The sequence below is a fragment of the Lottia gigantea genome (genome assembly GCF_000327385.1).
Source record: "Lottia gigantea unplaced genomic scaffold LOTGIsca_30, whole genome shotgun sequence".
Lineage (NCBI taxonomy): Eukaryota > Metazoa > Mollusca > Gastropoda > Lottiidae > Lottia > Lottia gigantea.
In genome coordinates this window covers 149,767-169,215 of record NW_008708987.1, presented here as the reverse complement: position 1 = coordinate 169,215, position 19,449 = coordinate 149,767, and the positions used below count along the sequence as shown (strand labels likewise).

Below are 19,449 nucleotides of genomic sequence, written 5' to 3'. Positions count from 1 at the left end.
GTGGATGCATGTCTCAATTGAAATGCGCACGTGACTAACCGTTGTTTGAATATGCTCTTGAGGCTAATTATGTACAGGGATAGATGAGCCATTTTTTGACATCATACGTTAGTCTCAGAAACGGGAATTGTTCAGCTAATAGTGTTCACAGCTCAACGTCGAAATTTTAGCCTTCAAATCCATGCGTGTCTATAATTATCCGTGATTGAATGTTAAAATGACGATTCGTCAATTTAAGATTCTCTATGACATAATTATAGGAAAGACATATATAGAAATAGAGAGTAGAAATTACTAGTTTGAAGTATTTTTGCAGGAATTGTGCGATTTTCGTACATTTCAAGTACTTTAGTACTTCTAGTAATTTACATATATTCAAGACTCAAATCAACAACAAAAAAAAATGACGCACATGTCCCTTTAAGTTTCAACAGAGGATCACGTATTTTAATTGATCGGAAACACGACAAACGACATAAAGTGAGTTACCACACATTGTTGATACACAACTTTCTTCAATACCCAATACTTTAATACAATGTTTCATATTTCAAAACCATAACACATTAAAACCAATGCAGTATACATAAAAATCAAAATCATATGAGCAAAATATTGTTAACCCGAAAATTAAACGTGTAACTGGACAAAATATTGCATCAATCCTACTATACAATATTTCGAAACATAGAAATGCCCTGTATAAAAAAAGATAACAAAAATTATATAAAAATCCGATAGAAAATTATGGCACATTAAAAGTTATAAATAGCAAAGCCTGGAGACAGCAAATGACAATTTGTGGGAAAATATTTAAAGTGAAACCATGACAGGGTCGATCGGGAAAGATCTTTGATATCCATGTGATCCAGCGAACTTCAGCTGCCGATTGAAATCCACTGAGCGGGGAAGAAATCCTCATATCTAATAAATTTACCGAGGGCAGAATTTTCCCGAATAAAGTCTTTGTAATACACTACATACCCTTTTGCAAGCCAGGCGCCCCAATAACCCAATGTGCTCACTGTTATTATAGAGTGGTCGCAAATACTCAACATCGCGAGCTGAGATTCCGGACTGACGTCATCGTCTACGATCACTACGTCATGATCTTTGATATACGCCTGACACCAATTAATATCATCACATACAGCCAGAAACTTCACATTTTTAAACTTGTCTCTCATATGTTTCATGGCTTTTTGAATATAACTTATTGGTGCTATGTTACTTTGAGAGATACCGTTCATTGAAATGGTATGAGATCTTGAAACGTGAATCCCTATCACGGTAACTTCATCAGCGTTGGCAATAAATTTATTAAATCGAGTCTGAGTCATTTTTAGAATGTATCCTTTGAGACGGAATTCTTGTCGAACTGTTTGCTCAACAGTATAAAAATATTTCCAAGATTGCAAAAAGCCGGCTATCGTCACGTTCCTTTCAGGGAGATCAATTATGGTCTCGTCGTACGCCATTGGAATCAATTCAGATTGCTTGAACCAACATTCCGTATTATCAGATGATATGTATTTGAGGTTAAATATGTTTTCTAACGCAGTATCAGCAGGAAACAAAATCCGTCTGTTCTTCAGGTTTCCTAATCCTAATAATGAAGCATACTGAAACATGAGGAGATCAAAGGAATGGCCGAGATCAGAGACTGTTAGATATAATTTGTGAGAGTTCGATGACTGATCATTATAACAAATACCCGTTTTATTATGGCGATAGAAATAGTTCATATAGACCCTGTAGATGAAAAAGATAGAAATAATAACCAGAATTATCACAGACGACTTCCTTAATTTCCGTTTCCGACCACCGAAGTTGATACTAGGCATTATGCTGATATTGAGCTTACTACTTCTATACTCAAATATTGGAATTATTAAAACCTCAGCATATGAATGGATATTCTTCTCTCACCAACGCCTATTTCACTCTACCTGAAATTCATAAGTGTTAGCAGGAAATAAGGGGCTTGCTACTAATGCTAATGGAAAATAGGTGGCGCTTCTATAAATCATTGTGTGTTGGGCCGAAAAGGAACCCCAAAATTGTCAAGGAAGGGTCACAGGCATATCTGTCCCTTTGTAAAATTATAAGTTAAAGAAGGGCAGGGGCGTGGGCAAAGTCAGGAGGGTCTCTAATCTAAGGGGGGCACAACCTACCCCCTAGCCTTACCGTCGAAAAAAATCAACTGACGATAGGCTACGGTCCTATTTATACTCATAGACATATAGAAATAAATCAACAAGAACTTGTAGAACATATTATTTAAAACATAACCGACCAAAATACGGACGATTCATCATCTATCTAAAGAGCCAAAACGATAAGTAGATAAACATCGGGCACCTTAAGGCGTCTTGATAACGTTTCTACAAATCTGGCTTCGTGTACACAGTAGTACATGTACGGCTAACTACATTTTCCCAAAAACCTGCAACCATAAACTGCTTTAATCAGCAACTTATCAATTAAAATCAATTAACATAATTCATTTACTCATATAATAAATCTACACAAATATAACTCACTTTCCCCAGACACAAAATCATTAGTGCATAAGCGTCATTCCAATAACATAAACAAAGTCTAGCCTAACCAGTCTTTCTATAACTGAGACAAATCGACCTGAAACGATGTCATTTCGAACAAACTGTTAAAAACTTCTCACGATCATTACTTTGTCGTGATTTAAGCGAAAATCCTTTTTTCTTTACGTTTTGCATTCTTCTAATGCATTTGTTATGAGAAAAATCCCAGGACTTCACTTTTTCATATTGATCACGTGATAAGTCAAAATGGCGGATATCGTTGTTGAGGAAAAATCGTCTGCTTTTTCTAAATAAAAACAATTTATTCTGTGAAGCTAAAGTGGCAAAGCCATGAAGTAGGTTTAAAATGTGTGCAGAATAGCCTACACTTCAATTTAATTTATCTTGATTTATCAAGAAGAGACGAAGAATGAATTCACATTAACTTTTGTATTGTATGTTACTTCGTCATCAGAATCAGACTGATCAGTGATGACATTGATGAACAAAATGACCATCGTATCGTAGACACATCAACTCCAAGGCCTATGACCTAACTACTAACGTCTTGCTTGTAATTCCAAACACAAAATGTTGGGTCTAGCTTGTTTGAGAAATCACTAAATCGATCATCTAACTTGAAAAATTTGTGTTAGGACAAGGAGTAGGCCTAAACCTAACCCTAATGCCATACCAAGTGGCTATCACTTACGTAGATTTCTTTCGTTGATTTCGTTGAACTGTGTTTTTTTTTTATAAAACATTATTCATTTTTTCCAGAAGATAACCCAATCCAGAGTGATAGATCTAAGCTAAAGATAGGTGTTCAACTAAAAGTAAAAAATGCTAAATAATGACGAACTTTGGTTGACGGGAACTGTTCAAAATCAATTCGTACTTTTCTTCGGAGGTTTTTTAGCCATCACATTCTTTGCAGCGTTATTATTAGCATATACCAAGAGACGAACTAGTGTAAGCACGAGTAGGCTATTATCATTGCATTGAATTTTTTGCAAAACCAAACCTGCATGTCGTTCTCCAAGAGGTTTACGTATTGCTTGTCTGTAACTGGGCCGGGGAAGACGAGCAACGTCATACGGTGTGCAATGAGTGAAATTTTATCGTGGACAGTGACACTCTTTCAATATCCTGCTGGAATCCTTTAAGCATAGAATGGTTTGGTTTACTATTATATTCTAATGACTAGACCCTTTTCACATGTCATCTCCCCAGCAATGCATCACTGATATTCTCAATTAAATTGTTTTTTTAATATTTTATCCCTAAAAACGTTCTGTAAGCGTTTTTTTTCAGAATGATCTAAATATTTATTGTATATTTACGTAACTTAATATGCTTACACTTGATACAACTTTCTTTGTAGCCTTGTGTAATACCTCTATCGACTCCCCGAGAAAATGACAAAATCGAAGAATATATTGTCGCGGTGTACACCTCTCCATGGCCAGGTAAAGATTGAGATCTTATTTTTATCCCTTAATGAGATAGACAGTTATTTGACGATGCTTCCTGTACTTGCTAATGAAGTACTGAAAATGCTAAATACGATTCCCGTATCATTTTTCATAATCAAAACCCGACGTCAACTCTAAACTGTTGCTACTTATGTCAGATGACTTATGAATATTTCCCTCAGATATGGCAAAAGCTGGCAACTAATTATGTTCTTATAATCTTTGTAAGACATATAGAAGGAAGAAGGTAAACATTAAGAACACAAGTTATATGGATATACTACTTCTAGTTTTATTACATACTACGTTTCGAAAAACATACAGGTAATGTTATCAAGTATAATGTTACCTGTATGTGTTTCGAAACGTAGTATGTAATAAAACTAAAAGTAGTATATCCATATAACTTGTGTTCTTAATATCATGTTCTTTATTACAAAATTTAACAGTCAAATTAACTTGGGGCCCTTTTTGGGGGTGCGAGTCCCCTTAAGGGGTGGGACCCCTAGGACACGATTCGACCAGTCCCTGTGGTAGTTGAGCCTTTGAAAAAAAACGTATTCCATTGCTGTTATAACCGAAATATTATTTTATATCCTTTAGGATCGAGATGTCCACCGTCTACCAGTGTGTACGTTAATCTCAATGGTCTTTTCCATGAAAGTGGTTCCGTTCTGCTCAGAAAACAGAAATCAAATCGACAGATATTCACTCGAGGTTCCATTGATATGTTTGTGCTGCATACTAAAGGTGGGTTCAGAAAAAGTCTCATTTGGCAATTCTCGACAGTTTCCGTAAAGCTGAATCTGCAAATAACCAACCGTAAAACTGCAACTACAAAAACTGCCGAGGATTTCCGAATGCTGAATCTGTTGCAGAGCGTTAGCAGAGCTTTGACTATAGACCGTGTGGATTGGTCAACATTGTCTCTATCATACAACATCATACTTACTTGTAGGTTCAAGTTTCACAAGATTTTAATAGCATTGAACGTAAATTTATATCCTAATCTAATGGAAAAATCAATTCAAATAAGATGTTATGACTTAATGTCCTGGATTGAAATGATCACAAAAGAAAAAAATATTTATTTATTTTTAACCTTAGAAATTTTGGGAAATTTGCAAAATTTGGAGCTGGAACTAAAAAATTCACACGAAGATACTTCCAACTGGTAAGTATGGATTGCAATTGAAAGGAATTACAAAAGAATTTGCTTCCTAGCTGTGGTTCATGTAATTACTTTGAATAATTTTTGTAAATACCTTTTGTTTGGAAACTCAAACATAGACCAGAATACGATCCTCGTTTAAATCAAGTTCAATTTTTGGCTTAAGAAAGGTTCGATCTATATTAGACAGACAATATTTCACTCTACTCTTCAGCCATCTGATTCGATTTCATTTGATGTATGGATTTTTATCATATCGCCATTCACCGATACATATATAACAAGACATTTTACAAATCCAATTAGTCAGCAAGCGATAAATTTCTTAGCGTTACCATTTCAATTTGTCTGATATGATACTTCTCTAAGATTAAAGGGACGGATTCGCCAGCTGTTTGACCAATCGTACCCTAGTCTCAGAAACTGGGCTAAGCTAATAAGTAACCGTGAAATTTGCGCCTTCAAATGCACGTGTCTCCAGAATTATCCGCTTTTGAAAGTTGAAATAACGTCTGTCTTTTCTTGAGATTCTGCCATATATAGAACTGTCCCTTTAAAATGAGATTAATGATCTAGAATACACGACAGATTCATGACAGGTCCACGATTCACTGGATATAAGTCTTTTATTGAAATGAATTTTGAATGTTATGTTGCCAATTTCTCAGATAAATTTGGAAAAGAATTCCCGAGAATTCAAGAGTATTTGGAGTCTTGTCGCTGTCTATATATTTTTTGAAGTTTTATTACTGCGGGTTTGAACATCAGTCCGATGTAAAGTCGTTTTTGTAATCATACATTTTGTGATGTGATTTTGGTCATAGTCTAAGTTTCGCCTTATACCTCTTCAAGTCGGAGTCGGTTACCGTTACAGCATTGAAATAGTTCAGTCTGTAGTTAGCTGCGCTGTCGTGTGCCAATTGATGAGGTGTCATGGCTTCGAATCCTCCTCAAGATAATGATGTCACTACTAGTGCTTCCGAAAGTCCCCCCCCCCCATCTTCACCTAATCAGCATATTCATCAGCTTATAACCTTCCAACCCCCCTCACTCTAAGAGATCTTTTTATGCCTGTAACCACCAACAGATATGACGGATTTCTATTTACGTGTCTTTTTTTACGAAGGAAACCACAGAAGTTTGAAATCTATAAATTTGACTCAAGGGAACGATGGATTGCTGATATTATTCCATCGCTGAAGTGCCAGAAACACCTGACAGAAAAAGTAAAATTATCAAAATTGCCCGTACAAACCCCTAGGTATGTTATTTATTAGCTTTACACGCTGCACTAGCTTTGTCTAACAGGTGCCCTTGACTTGCACTAATCTGTAACACGTCAATGGAAAAACGATCTCTCTAGTGAACTATTCTAAATGGGGGCCAATATTGAACCTATCTTTCCCATCTTTCCCACAGTGTGCACGTTTACGCTCCGGATACATAATTGTCGGCATTAGATCCGTTCGACTTTAATTGCTAGACACAGTCAAACTTGGGAATTAAGAAAATCGATTTGCAAAGAACGATAAGTCATTTAAAATCCTAGGTTCTCTGCTGTCATGGTAATTTTCATGACACATAAGATGGAATTTGTTAAGATAAGGAGTTAAAATCATATGATGTTTTCTACTGTCACTCTTTCTGGCCTAAAAAAATCTCCCCAGAAAACTAAGACGTAAAGCTCAATTACGTTCATAAAATCTATTTTTTTTTTGCAGATGGAAGAGATACATCATGAATTTCCTGGGATATCATTATTGGTTCTTCTACCTGTCCAATCCGCATAGTTTCGGCATCTTTTCTACCACAGTGAAAACCTTGCTGACATTTTTCGCCGAGACTAGTTTTATGTTCAGCAATATCATGTGCTACATAGTGTACCACGAGCCCGATGGTGTTATGAACCTATCCGCCTCAGTATATGTAGGCTCCTTACTTGCATTATTCAGTTCCTCAATAGTCATACTGGGTATAGAATATGCATTGTGTAATATACGCCCGACTTTCCAAAGACAATATCATGGTTTACCCATAGCATTCGTTTCTAATGATACAACCGAACGATTAAAAAATTTAGAAGTTTACTGGGAAGGATCGGATGCTTCTTCTTCTACTGATGAGGATAGTGATATCAAAATCTCTGGACCTATAGCCGAAATTCGAAGCAAAAAAGCAGCTATCAAAGCAAAAGAAGCACTAGAAGCAAAGATGGAGAAAAAGAAGATGGCCAAAAACAGAAAAAGAACTCGGAGAAACCGAAGACAATTTCCAGAGAAGAGAAACAATGATACTGTAACTGAACATAAAGATTCAGAAAATAGAGCTAAAGATCAGTCCCGTGTTCCTACGAGTGGTTTTGAAGGATCTAGAAAAAACGGGGTAAAATTTGCACCAAACGTTAACAAATCTAATCCGAGGCTTAACAAGTCATGTGACCACCAGCAGGTCGATCACTTCCAGAAAGAAACAGACCACGTGTCAGTAGACTTAACACCTATTGAGGTCAAGCATTTATGGTTCAAAGGGCGCCAGTCATCTAAGCGTTTACCCGGGGAGCATATGAAGATCTATACTGATTCCAATGATGTTTGGGAGACCGGTAGTAGCAGGACATCACTTTTAACGATTGATTCAGTCCAAAATTCATCGTACGCCCCACACGACACACCACTTAGTTTATGCGAACGGGGACAAGTAACTCAGGACGAAACTAATCTGAACTTTTCTTCATCTACAGACACTGGAGCAAGATGTCAGCTTCTCGACACGACCAGAAAGTTTGCTACGCGTACTTGGAACATGATCTCGAATGCCGATATCAAGAAATGGTGGTTCGAAGATCGGACACCCGATAAACCGGCCCAAGGCGAACATTTGCACAATTATAAGACGCATTCTGAAGATTGGGAAACAAAAAGTAGCAGATCATCTCTTTCAGAAATCTCTGAAGTTCCTCAACAAGTAATTGATTCCTTACGGCCGAAAATTGACAACTTCGATTTAACTCCAAGCGATTCAGTAACATTCAAATCCGAGTCGGATACTTCAGTTCATTTGACTAAGAGTATTGAAATGCAGAGCGGAACCAGTGACGACCAGCTTCTGTGTAACAAGGGACCAAATAAGAACGTAAAATCGTATAGATCAACACGGACTGCAGAACTGCATCCTAACCGACGAAAAAGAAGACTTGCCAGTGAAAAACAAAATAACGCTACATATAGGTTAACAAGCAACGGTGACACTCAAATCGGGGGTTCGTTATCTGCGTTGGCCCTACAATACCTCAAGCAAGCAGTTCCCGTCGTATATGCTTCTTCCCCAGAAGATGACGACGATGACGATGGCTCTGTTCGCTTTATTCATAACACTAAAAAGAAAAACATCTTCGATGTTCTATCACCATCGAAAGTAGGAGAAGATTCTCAGAAAATCGAACCAAGTCCGTCGGATAATAACGAGATACCCACTGCAGAAATAACAAGCTTAATACGGAAGAAGTCAAAAAGAGCGCCCGATTCTGCATCATCCTATACAGGCACACCTTGTACAGATACCGAAGGATTTATAAAACAGCCACAACGCAAATCATCCAATATGTTGCATAGTGGTCTACCTTTAATCCAAGAATTTGATCCGGATACAAGACCCAAAGTCATAGCGTTCAATGTAAAGCCTGAGATCCAAGGCTCCTCATCAAAATTTCCCACAAGAAAGTATGGACCATCTTCTTCTCAAGCATCCGAAGCCTCGCAAGAAACCACTGCAGTAACTCCATCAACGTGCACTATAGGTCTCGCTGCTGCAGCATCACTAGGTGGTGCTTCTATTACTGCACCAGATATAGCATCTTCACCTGCAGCTTCATCAGTTAATCAGGTAACCCAAACCTCTCCCATTATTGCTTCTAAGGCTTCACCAAATTATTCACTCAAAGATGTTCCTGATGTCGTATCTGTAGCTTCATCGGATAGCACAATACCAGATTCTCCAGAAATGGAACCCGAAGCATCACCAGAAGCATCATACACGATATTGAATGTTGAAGATGAAGACGCTGTGCTTGAGTTCGAACTAGAGAAACAATTTGAAGAATTTATGACAATTTTAAATGATCCATATTCAGACGAGGCGATGGATTTATATTTTGGAACTAAAAAGCAAATGCCAGATATTCTAGAAATTGTCTCTTATTGTACAGCATTTAGAAGTCAATCTGGATGGTCCATTGATCCTTCGTCAGCATCCGTCCGCTCACCATCTTCCTGTTCTTCAGCAACAACGGTGCGAGAAAATAATTACAGGATAAAAGACCACGGAATTTCTTCTAGCATGGAAATGCTAGAGAAGATAGCTGAAGCAGTCTCCAAGCACATCCCGGGATCGTCACGATCAGCATCAACCGTGACCGGCAGCTTGAGTCTTCAAGATAACACATCTAATGAATTACGAAGATTGTCGTCTGAAACCTCCTGCCGCACGACGTTTACCGATCCGTATCTATTACGCCCCTTATATCCTTCAGAATACAGAATAACCGATTCGGATTTCCTGTCGAAGTGTCAGTTTTCATGGTTGACATCCGCTACAGATTCTGATAAAAACTTCATCCCCAACTTGCTTCAGATCATTCTACTCGATATCGACAGCCTGATGACAAACGATCGTACATGGGCGTCCTTGGGAAAGAAAACCCGCACTTGGTACGTAATGGTATGCCGTAACTTATGGAATCAGATTCAAACACATATGCTGGACAGGGACTTTGTCATAAAACAAGATATAAGGTTAAAGAGGATTCAGAATCGAGAGAAGGAGGAGAATTTCTCACAGGTCGTAAGTGGATCGTCGTCGTCAGAGATTGACTTGAACACATTGCTTTCAGCGACTGCAGTATCGGATGAGTCCGAAAGAAGCGAAGCAAGGTGTGTTCTCCTCGACCAAGAAGTGGATTGCTATTGTGATTGTGGACGAACAGAGTGCAACCAGGTACAAAATATCTTCTCAGATCTGTTATTATTAGCTTCGTCGATTCTTAGTCAAACCGTGTCAGACCTCTATAAACTGATCAGTCAGTCCGAACGGATCTCACAAGAAGCCTTGCTCGATCTGTGTGATTCTATAAATAGATCTATTGAAATAGCTTCATATGATCTTGCCGCTGTTGCCATTGAACCGGACCTTATAACATGCTATGAGGATCTCTGGTCCTTTCCAGTAGATCCCGGACATCAAGTTCTGGCTTCCATAATAGTTCACAAATCTTTAAGACGAGGAGCTGCAATTTATGAATTTGAATGGCATCTGGGCAAAAGAGCATACTTTCTTGTATCCGAAGTAATCGATGCAGCCGTTGGAGATGTTGGATGCGAAATATATGAAGACACAGTAATCGCTAAACTCTGTCAAGATGCCATCAAAGAAGCAACGCAAGAAGTGTTGCAAGATTTCGCTGACCCAATACATATTTTCACTCAACATGCTATTAAGCATAAACTAATCCGTATCACTAAAGACATAGTGAGATCTCAACATCGGTTATCATTTATCGAAGATGTGGTCAAACTGCTGGCATCTTTATGGAGACTTGAGGGTCTCGATCTTTCTGTTGACATTACATCGAGATTAGTTGAAGCTTTGATTACAAGAATTTTCAAGGAGCAACTCAAAGACACCAGAATCTTTTCCAATTTGGTCCAGCTGAAGGAAATTGAGCAAGGGATCAATCGGTTTGTAAGAACAGCTATTCTGTGTGCGACAAATAACCTGCTTGTTTGTATTGAAAATGGCGAACCACTTAATCAAGCAAATCTTACAAGTATCATTGAACAGGTTGCGGACTCTGATTCCAAAGAATCAAAAGAAGCTCAGGGTATCTCAGTAACAGCTGAAAAGACCCAACGACAGACAAACAATTTACCGAATGTGCAGAAGGATCGGAGATTAAGCAAACAATACTCGTCAGACAAGGGCCGTTCCATTTCAACCATAAGAAAAATGCCGCAAATTTTAGCCGAAGAAATAAATTTCAATATAGATGTTGCATCTGCAGCTGTATATTACTACCTCGTTGATCAAAGTTCCATTATATTCGATGAATATACTTTTGATTTGGAAATATCTTCCATGGTAGACGATATAATTTTGAAGGCGAGGAACTCTCTCATAGCAGATCAGTTGAGGGTAAGTACCATTGCTTTGTCGAATACTCAATGAGAATCAAAGCGTTGATATAGATTTCTATGAGGTTTTAATGAGGGTGCCCATGGGTTTCAAGAATGCCCAGAGGATGAGATTCCACGGCTTTCTAGGTGCTCAACGGAGTTAATATTACAACTGTCATGTGCAAACAGGTGCCCAAAACATGATTTTGCTACTAAGGGGATACATTTCTATGATCCAAAGACTAGTTGACCATTCTAGATGATCAATACAAATACATGTAGTTTTATTTTTATTTGGTGAATGATCTCCCTCGGATACGCTTTTTTGATATTCCTCAAATACTCAAACTCTTTATTTTAGAAAATAGCCATGGAAGAAAAGGCAGAAAGATCAAATATATATTCAAGCGATGAATTTGCGCCTTCGGACATGTACCTGAAGATGAAAAGCTGTCTAATATCTTATGATGTACTGATGGACGCTCAGATATCACTTATTGAGGTATGTCTTTTGTTTCTTAATAAAAGTGCAGTAGGAATAGACGATAACACTTTTATTTCGACATTGTATTTATTAAGCAGGAATTTTAAAAATAGTGCTGTTTCAAAGTCGTTGCTCTTAACAACTGCAATTCGGAAAAGCGATGTCTTATACCTGAGCATATTTGACGCATATTTAGGTTAGGGTTACCTCATAATTTGTATTATTTCTAAGTTTGGGAATATTTTTTAGGATTCTATTGGTGATCCATTTACTCTAGATTCAAAAGAAATATATGACCTCAGAAAAGGTAAGTGTAGAAGCAAAATAATACATTTTTCGCAACTTGTCCAGTAGAGAGAGCTGCATATTGATGCTACAGTATGTTTTACTTCATAGGCAAAGCTGGGATCATCTAATAACAAGTTACAGAACTACCTCTCAATGAGATTGTAAAGAGAGTTTCAATTCTTTCAATTTCCAGTCAGACGTCTGTGGTTTTTGAAACGAAGTGTATTTCGGGGCCTATGCGGTACTGACGCCATTATACACTAACCTTTAGTGAAATTGCAAGAACAACAGACATCTCACTGAATATTGTAATGGTGCAAATTGATGCTATCAATGTCCCCGATATAGGTAAAAAGTTTAGAAAACCCATTACACCCAAATGATTGATTGAATATCGTTGCAGAATTAGGACCTTTGAAAATGTACTCAGAGTTTCTGGACCAGGACATACAAAATAGGAATAAACAAGAAATGATCAAAGAATTGAAGAGATACTCCAAGAGACATCGTGATTATGTGACGATTAATCTTCAAAATGTTGCCGATTCGCAATGTATCACCAACAACACGCCAAATTACGATGACCGAGATCTGTATTTACTAGAATGGTATTTGACGGGCCAGCTTCAGAAACAATTCTCCCCAGCTTTTAGAATTCCTTTGTTGATGATTATGTTTCTGTTCACCCTATTCTGTATAGTGTTTATTTCTTTGAAAGGTGCCGAGTTGACCATTATTCAATGTCAGGAGTGGATAAGCCTGTACCTTCTCACTTCCCTTTTCTTTGCCTGCATTGTAACTACCGTTAAGGCGCTATGTATAACATGGTTCCAACCCGATGATGAACCGTTTCTTTTACATTGGAAATGAGACATGACCAAATTAAAACTTCATGGTATTTGGGTTTCTGATATACCGGCAATGAAGCATGTAATCTTGAGAGCATGGTGCATAACATGGTTCAAAACAGGTACCAAACCGAATCGTATATACACCGGCAATGTAACATGCCTTGACCGTGTTAGAAAGCATGGGGCAAAACTTTTAGTTATACTAACTGCAACTGCAAACATTTATGATTTGACATTTATCATTTTGTTTGAACCCAAAATTTCTTCCTTTCTTTTTAATTGAAAACCATTTGACATGTTCAAAACTGACATCTTGGCATTCAATTAATGATCAGAGTGCAGTGTTATTTCTTCAAACGTTTACAAAGCAGTGGGGGATAAACTGGGATTTGCAGGATTAATTGTTGTTGCTCTGCTGTTGTTATAAGTACTTGTATATAATTGTTCATGTAATAATTTCGTTTGTTAGATTATAACAATTTTTTGATGTTGTGTTTTAGTGTTGTTCCCTTACTGTAGTGGCGTTTCTAGGAACGCACTGGCTATTTGCACCGTCACCATGCGTGTTCTCTATGGCTGCTAACAACGGTACGGATAAGAAAGGACACAATAGGCGCGCTTATTATTTTTTTAAAGCTTGAGGCCATCAAGAATGATATTAAGTGGGTTAGGTAGGGATGGTTTTTTAATGCCCATTTCTGTACCGTCGCGGTACGAATAGCCACAGCCTTCTAGAAATAACCAGGTGGAAGGGCCGAGTAGGGGCATAATTGTTAAGGGGGGCCAAAAGCACTGGGCTTTAACAGGGGAATGGTCACAATTTTATAACTGGGTGGCCTCGGTTTATTTCCCGTCTGAAAGACTTGATGACCCTCCTACCTGCATCATACCAACATACGCGTACGGGAAGGCAGGCTGGTTTGTCCAAAATTCCCCACGATATTTACCTGAAATTTTCTTGGTTTTCAGGTTGTTGCGCTATATATTTCCTTCGATGCCCTCAAAGATGATATTTGCTGCCTCCAACCCCGTCCCTTGTCTCTTACCAAATTTATATGGCTCTAATCTCTTTGAAATGAAATGAAATTTTAGTCCCCTTTTCTATCAAAGCCTTAATAAGGTCCATAATTAATAATTTATTTGATTTACATTATATACAAATTGGATAATAAAATACATGTACTTACAACTGGAGGTGATTATATATTCAAAACAAAGTCTGGAGACAAGAATAAAATCATCTTCACAATGTCAAGCTATTACGAACTTCGTCTAATACCTTGACTAAAATAGTAACCTTTTTTGTATCACAGGTACTGAAGTTTGTAAATGAAGCTATTTGATTGGATTGTAAGCTAGCGAATACAGCCAATCGGAGGCCTTGACTGAACGTCTGTGAACACAATGCCATAATGTTTAAAGCCTTTCTGTCGAAGGCTCTAATTGGCTGTAGTTACTGGCGTACAATCCAATCGTTGCATTCCCTGATTCAGGAAAGATGACTAATGTATTCAAGGTATAAGTAGGTAATAGCTTGACAATCTGGAGACAATCTGGAGACAAAAGTCAAATAAATAGCAATAATTTACATCAGAAATTCACATGAAACAAAAAACCAGAGTGATAAATGATGCCAATCAAATACATGAACATTTTATTCAGAAATAGAGATAAATAAATGGAGCTAATTATTGGTAAAATATTAGAAAATCTTATAAGTCATGGACATAAATAATAAATGCATGAAGTTCTATCCATTAGCAAAAAAAAAAATTGGGAATTCTTACAGAAAAAAAAATCAATTATTAAATTTACGTAAATGTATTATTACAAGAAACTGGATATGGAGTATCACAATTAAATTGTATAATGCATTTAAATTCAAGTCAATTCAAATAGAGGACAAAAGTAGCTTAGAAATAACCAATCACATAAAGTCTTTAAATGGCATTTAGTAATTGTGAGTATGATATATAGACACAGCTTTATGGAACAACAATCACTGGTTAAAGTTATATGCAACGTTTCGATGTGTTTCCCGTCCCACTTCGAAACGTTGCATAAAACTTTAACCAGTGATTGTTGTTCCATAAAGCTGTGTCTATATAACCAATCATATGCCATTAAAGGAATACTACCACTTAGAATGGACATAAAGTTTCATTTGGTCAATAAGTTCCATTATCATCATCATCATCATCATCAAAAAATATTCGAAATTCTGACAATTCTGAATATGATAAAATTCATGTAAAATGTAATATTCCATGAAACCATATCTATCACAATTATATACATTTCAGAGTGAATTCAGATTGAGAAATAACAGAGTCTGGAATTAGAAATAAGAATCCATACAAGCAAGACAATTCCCTGAATCAATATCTTGTCCAAAGTAATTCCAAAGTAATGACAAATCGAGAGTAAATGTTGTATAGTAATAGACTAGCTCAAAGAGAAGTGCCATCAGGTGTTTTGAAAAGAGTAAGCATGGTCTCCTTAAAAGCTATTTCCTTTATAACTTACACCTGGTGAAAGATAGTGCTCCGAATGAAAAATTTAAAAGGGAATAATTGGTAAAAATTTTTTATTTCAAATTAGATAGCAAACTTTGAGAGAGAAATCATGCAATATTTAAATAAAATCTACAATTTTCTTTCTTTGTGTATATACAATAACTAGGAATATTTAGATACAATTTAGCATTAAACTACAAAATCAAAAAAATAAACAGCCTGGCATCCTTAAAAAATGTACATATTGTATGTTAGGCTATTTATAACTGAGTCCACTAAGACCTGGAGAGAAAAAGATAATGCTCTGGGGCCTTATTCTCTTAAACTTTAATACTATAATCTGATTGGATAAAAAAAACTAAATTTAAAATCAATTTTTAGTGATTGACCAATCAGATGACTCGGACACTAAAATCCTCTTAAGTACAAACGGCCTCCGTGAAAGTTACGCTAGCGCTCTGCATTAGATTCAGCTTGCGGAATCTGCCGAGGATTGCCGAATGCTTAAGTTTTCACGAATATGGCCCCAGAGTGTAAAATGTAAAAGAGAAATAGTAGGCCTACCTACTTTAATATTGCACATTAATAAAGAATACAAAATTCAATTGAAAAAATGGATGGTATATTATGTATGACACTCTTTAAACAGTGTGGAAATGAGATACGATATTTTGCAATGAGTTGTAAGGATTAAACAGCAAGGGATACAGGCCTCTAATTATTTGTTATAAAGCTAAATGACACCTCCTTTAGCCATGAGACACAAATGAAAAGATAATCTTACATATACATGTCAGACTGAAAATAGGTCAGTTGTCTCAGTTGTCTGAAGATCGCATAGCGTGAAACTCTGAGTAACAACATGACTAGGGTTCTGTTTTAATGTTGGTATTTCTATTTGCTTAGTATACTAACAATTGTTAAATGTCATTGTTTTATAACATTGTAAATGATAAGCATTTAAACAAACTTATTATTTGCGTAACACAGCAGCTGAATAACAGCTTTAACAGTCCAAGTCCCAAATAAGAGTGACAACATTCATAATTTGGCTTTAAAAACGGCTTGTACAGCACGCCAATAATTCAATAATTAGAGAACTGCATCCCTCTAACTGTTTCATGATGAAAATCAATGAAAAATTCATGGAATGTGATTTTAAGATGATGAATTTATACAATCAGGTGAAATTGAATATCTACAGAAAATATTTTACAAAGGTGAAAGAAACCATTTCTCTCATTTCCACAAGGGAGAAAATGTTGTATGTCACTAAATGAAAACATTATTCAATATAAAAAAAACTAACCCTCCCCAACACTGAGAGTGAATAAAATGAAACGTAATATCATCTAAAGTGTATGACGTTAACAAGATGTGATTTGACATCACTTAGCAACAGTCGCTCAGGTTATCAATTATTAATTGATTTGATTTTAGAGAAGATTCCAAGTCTGCACTATTTGCTGATACTTGTAATTTTAACATCGGAAAAATAACCTCCATGTCCAAAATTAGTAGTCTATCAAAACCTTGCATAAAGTATACAAATTCTATATAGTATGAATTACACAACTGATTTTCTGGAGAAAATTGTTTTGGCTCACTTGCATTAGCTAAACTACAGTCGCCAACATTTGTGAGTTTACAGCACACTCAGTTTTTACCCTAAAAAGGACTTGTCAAACTGGGGGTGCAAAATTTTCTTCACCAGAAGTTTCGAAGTTCCATTCATATATTGGTGTATGAGAATTTCTCTGTTTCTGAACAGAATTGACATGATAAAAATGTAATTAATTCAGAATATGAATTGTATATAAAATACCTGATAATAATATTCATAATGGTGTCCACAAACGGAATCATGTACACACCAATATTCTATCACACCCAATATCAAGTCATTAATGTTTGACCATTTCCATATTATTTTGGAGCAGTAATTTTTAATCCAAACAGAATGTGTACACCCAACACATTCTATCACATCAAAAATCCCAATGTGAAGTCATTGCAGCTTTTAACTTTTTACCATTTCCATTCACCATTTTACCATTGTATCTGTTATACCAAACAGAATCATGTACACTCAACATCACATCCAAATGTAAAGTAATTTCAGCTTTTCGCCATTAAAAAACTACTCTTGGTGCAACAATTGTTATACAAAGTAAACGTTCTTACTGAATTTCAAACTGAAGTATAACAATTTCACTAGTTGTCAATAATTGCACAAATACAATGGCGCGATAAATATTATTCCAACAATATCTCCTTTATAGTTTTCAGTATCTGATTGAAACTGACTTTCTAAGAGAACACCTCACACACCCTTCTTCTAAACCTGAAACACGACCTTAAAACTGCTCCGTTGACCTCCTGCCAGCCGTTCCCTGAACACCATTCAACCCACAAGCAGATTCCGATGTACTGTAACGTTTTAATGAGGGTGAATATCTAAACCGGGTCTGTGGTGGAACACTTTTGCTGAAAATACAAACAACTTGTCAGGAGTCGTAAAAATATGCTTAATCATTATTATCATCATTATCATTATTATTCATCATCATTCTTCATTATTATTTTTTACCTTGAACATCATTATGAAACATTTATTTATTAAAATCATTTTTTCATCATTATAATGAATGGAATGGAGTACTTTTACAAAAATACTAGCAATTAGACAGGGGGGTAAACATCTAATGTAAATACTTGATAATGAAAATTCCCAGTTTTTACATTCATAAAAAAAAAATAACTAAGTCTGAATGAAACCCAATATTGGTTACAATATATTCTTTCTATGGAAGTTCCTGCTAGATCTTATACATCAAAGTATTTGAGATTTACCACATTAACTGGGTATAATGTCAACATGTACTTTTAAAGAGAAAAAAAAATATTAAATTTGTTCTATTTTGGCTTCTATTATTAAAGCAGGTCATGAATAGTTATTAGATACGAAAGGTTTTTACATGTCAGTTTTACTGGATTATTACTTTCATCAAAACATGTTGTTTAATATCCTATGGCTTGAAGCCTTCAAAGTCTTTAAGACTTGTATTAACTTTAATATTAGTTTTCTATGAACTATGAACTGTTATGTCATTTAATTAAACATACTTCATTATCTTCTCTCTTAAGTGATTATAAAGAGGTTTTCTAAGTTTTTTTTATGTATATCCAATGGGGACACTGATAGCATCGATTTTCACTATTCCAATTTTCAGTCAGACGTCAGCAGTCAGACGTTTATGACTAATGCAATTTCACAAAAATAAGTGTTTGATGACGTCACTAATAGCAAATTATGCTTGTATCACATAAGGCCATGGCGATTAGTGACGTCATCAAACACTGACTGTGACCTCGTCAAGTATGATTGGAAATTGGATTGGTGCAAAACGATGCTATCAGTGTCCCTAATACACATAGAATTCTTAAAAAAAAACCTCTTTACAATCCCATTAATTCCCAGCTTTATATTTTTACAGGGCCTATGCATAGTTTCAACAATTTACATGGTCTTCATCAGTTTAAATAGTATACTACTCCTAGGTGTTATTGTACACAACGTTTCAACAATTTACATTGTCATTATAAGTTTATATGGTATACTACAACTGGGTGTTATTGTATACAAGGATTCAACAATTTACATTGTCACCATCAGTTTATATAGAATACTGCCCCTGGGTGTTATTGTATACAAGGATTCAACAATTTACATTGTCATCATCAGTTTATATAGAATACTGCCCCTGGGTGTTATTGTATACAAGGATTCAACAATTTACATTGTCACCATCAGTTTATATAGAATACTGCCCCTGGGTGTTATTGTATACAAGGATTCAACAATTTACATTGTCATCATCAGTTTATATAGAATACTGCCCCTGGGTGTTATTGTATACAAGGATTCAACAATTTACATTGTCATCATCAGTT

General features: G+C 36.1%; 2 protein-coding genes across 2 annotated transcripts; one reads left to right on the top strand and one right to left on the bottom strand.

Moving 5' to 3' along the window:
- Positions 1 to 878: 878 nt before the first annotated feature.
- On the bottom strand, positions 879 to 1,844 carry LOTGIDRAFT_161584 (hypothetical protein; the record flags this gene model as incomplete). Its single annotated transcript, XM_009057436.1, has 1 exon — positions 879 to 1,844. The coding sequence occupies one exon, from the start codon at positions 1,842 to 1,844 to the stop codon at positions 879 to 881; it is 966 nt and encodes a 321-aa protein (XP_009055684.1).
- Positions 1,845 to 3,961: 2,117 nt separating this feature from the next.
- LOTGIDRAFT_161583 (hypothetical protein) lies at positions 3,962 to 14,063 on the top strand (the record flags this gene model as incomplete). Its single annotated transcript, XM_009057435.1, has 7 exons — positions 3,962 to 4,012; positions 4,201 to 4,265; positions 6,911 to 11,375; positions 11,718 to 11,858; positions 12,090 to 12,147; positions 12,532 to 12,736; positions 13,949 to 14,063. The coding sequence occupies 7 exons, from the start codon at positions 3,962 to 3,964 to the stop codon at positions 14,061 to 14,063; spliced, it is 5,100 nt and encodes a 1,699-aa protein (XP_009055683.1).
- Between the last annotated feature and the right edge of the window lie 5,386 nt (positions 14,064 to 19,449).